We start from the raw sequence: 6,849 nt of genomic DNA on the forward strand, positions 1-6,849 counted from the left end.
AATCCCACATACACCCAAATCCATTCTCATACCAAATGAGCCAAGAATAAAGTTCTAATTTTTTGCTCATACAAATACCCAAAAGAGAGAGCTAATACAAATGTGTAATTCATAAACAAAAGAGCAACAATAACAAAAGAAGAGAATCTTACAAACTCTCCTTGTAGCTCACTAAATTGCTAACACACCAAGTAAACCAAGAAAGAGAGAGCTAACCCAATGTGTTGTGCAACACCAAAACAAGTCAAAGATGCAAACACAACACTCTCTAATCTCCCTCTTGTCTCCAAATCTCTCTTGCAAATAGGAAACTCCAAGACAAACAAAATGGAGGAATCTCTTTCTTTCTCTCTCTCTCTCTCTCTCTCTCTCTCTCTCTCTCTCTCTCTCTCTCTCTCTCTCAAAGTTGGTGGCTATCAAGCCCCAAATTTCCAACCACAAATAACATGTTTAAGTTATTACAAACAAACCGATCCGAGACGTGAAGCGTAGAACCTTCAACAATTATACTAGGAATTTTTTTTTCTTTATACAATACAACCCATTCTGAACCACAATGTCAATACAGACTCAACTCTTCTGAGTCAAATATTACATTCCAACAATATATAATAATTTGAGTTTCAACCTATTATATATCCTGCTCCTCAGAAATTAATACTCACATCAGAAGTCTTCACACCAAATTAAATAAGCTCAAACCACATCTTGTGCAAAACATGTACACGAACATAGCCTTCTGCTCCTAACCTTGGTTACCCTGTTCATGGTGTCTTCTACCTGCAGGATTAGCCCCTACCCCATCAAATGGTGTATAATCCTTGTATAATCAAGGTAATCATAACATCCAAAACATCACAACCACAATTCTTTTATTTTATAAGAACTGTCAAGTCATCAGCTGACCCAAAACCTGCTTCAAATCCGTTAAAAACACAAATCATAAATGTCACTTTTGGACAATAGAAGTGACAATACGCCAGACTCTCCCAACCCACAAACATTGATCAGCCCTCATGGCATAGTGCATAGCCATAATCTGCCTCAAGGCTGCAACTATGTGTCACATGTATGAATACTTTAATGGCGACGACATAAATATCTACCTGGTTTGGGGCCTTGCACCCCAGGGTTATTTTCCCTAATTGTTTGCCACGGTCAAATCAAACATATGAGGTAATCCTAAATCCCTAGCCGAAACTCTCTCTCTCTCTCTCTCTCTCTCTCTCTCTCTCTCTCGACTCCAGCCACCAGGTTCTCTCGTACCGTAGAGAAAACTTCGACCACTTTAGCTATTATCGTATCTTTTTCAAGGTCCAATCGAACTAGCTTAGGCATCTGAGGGCCTTTAGCCAACACCCCTTGGTGTGGTCTATTTACTTCAACCTTTTTCGTAGGGAAGAAAGAGAAGGAAGTTCGAGGTTCAAAGAATCTATGTGCGAATATTCCCCGTGCTCAAACATTTTGGTGCTTTCATTGAGAGCACGAGTTATACTCAACGCATGCTCTTGAATCAAAGGAATTTGTTTCCTCTTATTCATCACTCAAACAAAGCCTTCCAACCATGGTTGGAAGTATACGCACTCGAAGCAAGGCCGCTGCAACTAACCAAAGCCATATGTCTCGCTGTCTCGCGACCGAGACTGTTTCTCCACCTCAAGGCATGACAGCGTGGCCCACATCCTTGTTGCCGCACGGCCCCATGGCCGAAACGGCTCCACCCTGAGGCCCTATTGCTGGAACCTCCTTGCAGTCGCACAGCCTCACAGCCGAATCCAAGATGCACCATCCTGGCCCCGCCACCAATTACTGCCTCATCTTGGAGCATATACAACCATTCCTTCCTTTGCCCCCGTGTTTGACGATTGCTCCATACATCTCTAATGAACCCCTAGCCCGCATGCAGTTGGGCTCCACACAATTCTCTCATCCAGATCCAAGCAGTTAAGTAGACCTCAGCCTTAAAGTAAACCAGATAGCTCAAAGAGTAGACGACCAAAACAACTTGGTGGGACAACTCCTAATGCAGATCAATTTGAGAACGGGACTGCACAAGTTGGTATCTAAAGTTGTTCTCCTTAGTATGACCTATATGACAGATGACATGGGCAGTGGCAGAGCCATGAATTTATTTGTTGGGGGGCTAACATATAAACCAAACAAGACATTAAAAAATTTCAATTTTTCAACCTTAACAATGTGTGGAAAAATAAAAGGCAAAAAACAATTGTTTATTCAATTAGGTATCAAAATAACACTCGTCGTTCTTTCATATCTCGAAAACCATCTATGATTGAGTCAATGCTAAACTTTTTTGCAATTTCCCTTTCGATGTATGTAATCAAAGAGTCTATGAGAAATTCATCTTCCATCTTTTTACAAAGCCTAGTTTTTACTATACGCATAGCATAAAATGATCGCTCTGCAGTTGTAGTAGAAACATGATGAGTAAGCACAAGCACAACCACTCTATAAACAAGTGGATATGTCGTTGATCTTCTAGTCGTTACCATCCATTGGGATAGATCAGAAATTGTTGACAAGTTTTTGAACTTTGGAAGTCGAACAATGTCACTCTCAAAATGTTGAAGTTGTCTTCTCAAACCTATCATCTCTTAATTCTTGGATGAGTGCTTTAGTGGAAGAAACACGATTCATGGCATTTATGATGTCTTGGGATTGACATTGCAAAGCTTGACAAAGATCATTAGTGATCTCCATAAGTTCTTTAATAAGATGTAAGATAAAGACAAATTCATATGAAGTCATCGGCTCATAAGCTGCACCAGCATCTCCTCGTTGAGAATAAGTAGTTCTGTTATCAATTATATTAATTAGAACTGTGCATGTTGCACTAAACATATTTACCAAGCTAGTAATTGATTTCAAACGAGTATCACCAGCATGTTGTAAGGTGCCAATTTGGTTCACTCCTTTCCCAGTCACGAGCTCATCAATTGCAATCATGTGCTCAATTTCAGCAGCTTGAGCATTTTTTAGTTCTTCATTACGCTTGCATGAAGCACCAACAATATTGACAATAGAAGTCAATTTAGTGAAAAAGTGGTGAACATGAATAACTTCTCTTGATGATGCAATTAATGCCAATTGTAATCGATATGCTAAACAATGAACATAGTAAACATAGTAACTCATTCCAATATCCTAGCATGTTACTTGCACCAGCGTATCCTTGTCCTTTAATATTTTGAATATTTAGTGAATTATGAGACAATATAGAGTATATAAATTTCTTCAGAGTTAATGCCTAAGCGTTTGATACATGACAAGCCCAAAAAAAGGCTCCTGAATAAGACATTCTTTGTCAACAAATCGTAACACTATAGCCATTTGCTCTCTCTTAGATTCATCACGCACTTCATCAACAATTATACAAAACTTTGATTCCACAATTTCTTCACAGATTGCTTTCTTCACTGTAGTTGAAAAAACATGTAAAATTTCTTTTTGGATATGTGGTGATGTGTAAGAGGCATTTTTGGGAGCTTTATCTAAGACAACTCCATCAACTTTTTTCATTATACGCAGCCAATATTTCTAACATTTGAAGAAAATTTCCACGTTTGATTGAATTCTTTTTTTCATCATGGCCTTTAAAAACACATCCTTGGAATGCAAGCCACATGACTGCTTCAATTGTTGCCTTAAGTTGTAGTCGATTGTTTGCAATTTGTTGGGAAGAATAATTCTGAACGACTTTCTATATATGCTGGGATAGATTCATCAAATTCAAACATAATATTTCGGCAATTTTATGAGGGAAGTTAAGATCTTTCCCCTCGTGATTTAGAAAAAAACAATTTTTTCTATCTCTAACTTTCTTCCAACTTTGAAATCCCTCAAGAGTTAAAGCATTTTTCTCAGAATGTCCAGATGGTTTGTTAAAAAGATAGCGCGGTAGACAAAAAGCTACATCTTTCAAAGGTGAATAATCTAACCACGAAGGAAATAGTTTGAACCATAAACTTTGAAAGCTACGCTAATGAGTTACTAATCCTAATTTTGGATACTTGGAAAGTAAAGGTTGGTATGGATCGGCGTTAATGTAAGCTCGTCGAATTTTGTCATGTTGATTAACAGGATAATTCCATATTTGTGGACATAGCCCTGGGTCGGGCTTTAAAGAACTTAATATCAACTTCATTGTTAGTAGTCTCAATTCTTGGAGATCCAGAACGGTTTTCAAATGCTATTTTATATATATATATATATATATATATATATATATATATATATATATATCTCTCTCTCTCTCTCTCTCTCTCTCTCTCTCTCTCTCTCTCCCTACTTAACAGACCCCCTCACCCCTCACCCCCCCAATTTTTTCTATTTAGCTGGTGGCTTTAAAAGCCACCACCACCGCCTCACGCCACCATTTTTGGCGGCACCGGTCCCAAAAGGACCGCCTCCTCTTCCTCTCTTCGTTCCACCACTCCCTCGCCAGGATATGCCAGCGTTGCTGCCGGAAATTGCAGATTTACGATCGGATTTTTGCCCTTTTTCCATCGATCGTTTCGGACGTTTCTGGCGACCAAATTTTGGGAACTTGGTATGTTTTCTCATCCTCTCGATGTGTTCTAGCTACTGGTTGTGTTGTTTAGGATTAATTTCTGTATTTTGAAACGGATTTAAGTGATTACAATTTTGGCCGGTTTCGGCCCTCAATTCCGACCACTTCCGGTGACTTTTTGGGGTTGGTCCAAGAACAAAAGTTGCTCTACTCAATGTACTGATCTTGTAGGTATAGGTCTCGACTGGTGGTTTGAAGTTTTTCCGATAGCCAGAAATCGCTTTGAACACCCACGTGCTGCCGGCCCGTGGGCCACCTTTTGGCCGGTCTTTGAGTCCTAAAATGATTCCTATGTTGTCCCGAGCACGACGGTATGCTCAGAGATGAATTTGGTTATTGTTTGATCGTCTATTGGATATCGCTTATTAGGCGTTATCCAGGTTCGGTATGTTCGAACCGTTGAATCGACTCCAATTTATCATATGTTGATGTAGACATCCCTAGGATCGTGTAGGAATTTGTGGATCGTGAATTAGAGCCCCGGATGTTCCGATTCAATAAGTTAAAGTTTGCATTAAATGATAACCGTCCGATCATGCGATCGCGACCGATCTGACCGTCCGATCCGGACCAAACTTGCAGGATGTGTATCTAAACCTTGTGGAACCCATAGGAACTTTCAGATCGTAAAACAGAGATCGTGGGTCTCGTGGGCCCAGTTGACCCAATTTGGAAAGTTTGACTGCCCGGTTGACCGAGCGTCTTCCGAGGCTATCGCATGATCCGAAACACGTAGTTGGACTTTAGGAACGTGTTGTTCCTTGTGCTTATACTTGAAACTCGGGAAATTAAGGTTTTAATTGAAAGTCCTCGTTCAAAGCATTTTATATTAATGTCGTGCTCGTATTCTGAAATACATACTCCGACCAAGCGTACGCAGCAGGTGGGACTCTCTCAGGGTCAAGTAGCATGAGACTATTTGTGAGTGGACTTTGTTTTGAAAGTGCATTATTTTGATCGATTGAATTAATATGCATTAAATATGGGATATATATATATATATATATACATTGCTCAAAATCGGAATTTTGCCTATTTCAATATAAGAATCATGGTTGTTTTTTAATATGGATTTTATGTTTTGAGAAATTGCAATTCATACTATGATGAAGTAAGTGGGCAAAAGATTTATATGAGTTAAGATACCTTGTGATGGTTATGTGAATATGTGATTGCACTATGCTAAGTACCCTCCCTTGTTTGTTGGACCCACACGTGGCGTTGGTTGATTCCGGTGTGTGGGCATATATGGTGGTTGTTAGTATGTCACATGTGGCATTGGATATTCCGACGTGTGATAAAATTGTCTGCGCGCGTAAGACTTAGTGTTCGGTGTTGGCCACACATGGCGTTGGATATTTCTAGCGTGTGTGCTGTAGAGTGCTCGTCCCCCGGTTGGACCGCTCATCCCTAAACGCAGGGTGGAAACTTGAAATCCTGCAGGCTAGCCAAACAATCCCCTGGTTGGATTGTTATCCCCGGTACTCAAGTTGGTGTGATACTTTTATACCTATTTATATATATATTATATGTATATCGTATACCTCGTATACTATTGGTATTTGAGGTGTCTACCGGTATAGAATATATTATCATAGTTTTGGATTTACATAACTATTTATAGTAGTTTATATATATATATATATATATATATATATATAAATGTATTAGTGGAATATTTGAAAGTATTCTTACATATGTTGTTGCGAGTCATTTCTTCGTGAACTTTGGATTGAAGTAAAAAAGGATTTGGTTTGGTTAGTTTCATATATTCTCGGGAAAGTGAGAATACTTTGATTTCAAAAAGCTTACGTAGATATGGTATCAATTGCTTGTTTTTGGCTTTATTTTTCAAACGGTGGGGTTAGTATGTTGTTTTACAAAGTAAATCAAACTTTGTTTTTGTCCACTCACACGTTTTCTGTTTTTGCACCCCCAGACAGTAGTTGATTGAGCTGAGCAGGAGAGCCGAGCCCTAAGCTTTCAAACCTCGAGCTTCAGTAGGATAAGCTTGGTTTCTTTTATTTTCGTTAAACTTTGTTATCGTTATTGTAAACCAAATTCCTTAGATTGCTCTGTTATTGCCCGTACTAGGGTTTGATTTGTGAGCTCAGAGGCCTTTGTTGTAAACTGTCTTTTTGTATTGGAAGCATGCTGCTAGTTGGGATATTAATTGTGTTTTTCACAGGTTGTGAAATTTGGAATTTGTCCATTTTTCAGGGGAGAATACCGAAATTTTGGCAGAAAGTCTTGTTCTT

At 39.0% G+C, this 6,849-nt stretch overlaps 1 protein-coding gene across 1 annotated transcript; it reads right to left on the reverse strand.

Annotated features, from left to right (window-relative positions):
- Positions 1-2,577: 2,577 nt before the first annotated feature.
- LOC148295457 (uncharacterized) lies at positions 2,578-3,156 on the reverse strand. Its single transcript, XM_088250184.1, has one exon. The coding sequence runs from the start codon at positions 3,154-3,156 to the stop codon at positions 2,578-2,580; it is 579 nt and encodes a 192-aa protein (XP_088106310.1).
- Between the last annotated feature and the right edge of the window lie 3,693 nt (positions 3,157-6,849).

This window comes from Prunus avium, chromosome 3, assembly GCF_965620075.1.
Source record: "Prunus avium chromosome 3, drPruAviu1.hap1.1, whole genome shotgun sequence".
NCBI lineage: Eukaryota > Viridiplantae > Streptophyta > Magnoliopsida > Rosales > Rosaceae > Prunus > Prunus avium.

Coding starts and splice junctions, on each gene's coding strand:
- LOC148295457 (XM_088250184.1), bottom strand. CDS start 3,156: ATGAGTTACTATGTTTACTATGTTCATTGTTTAGCATATCGATTACAA.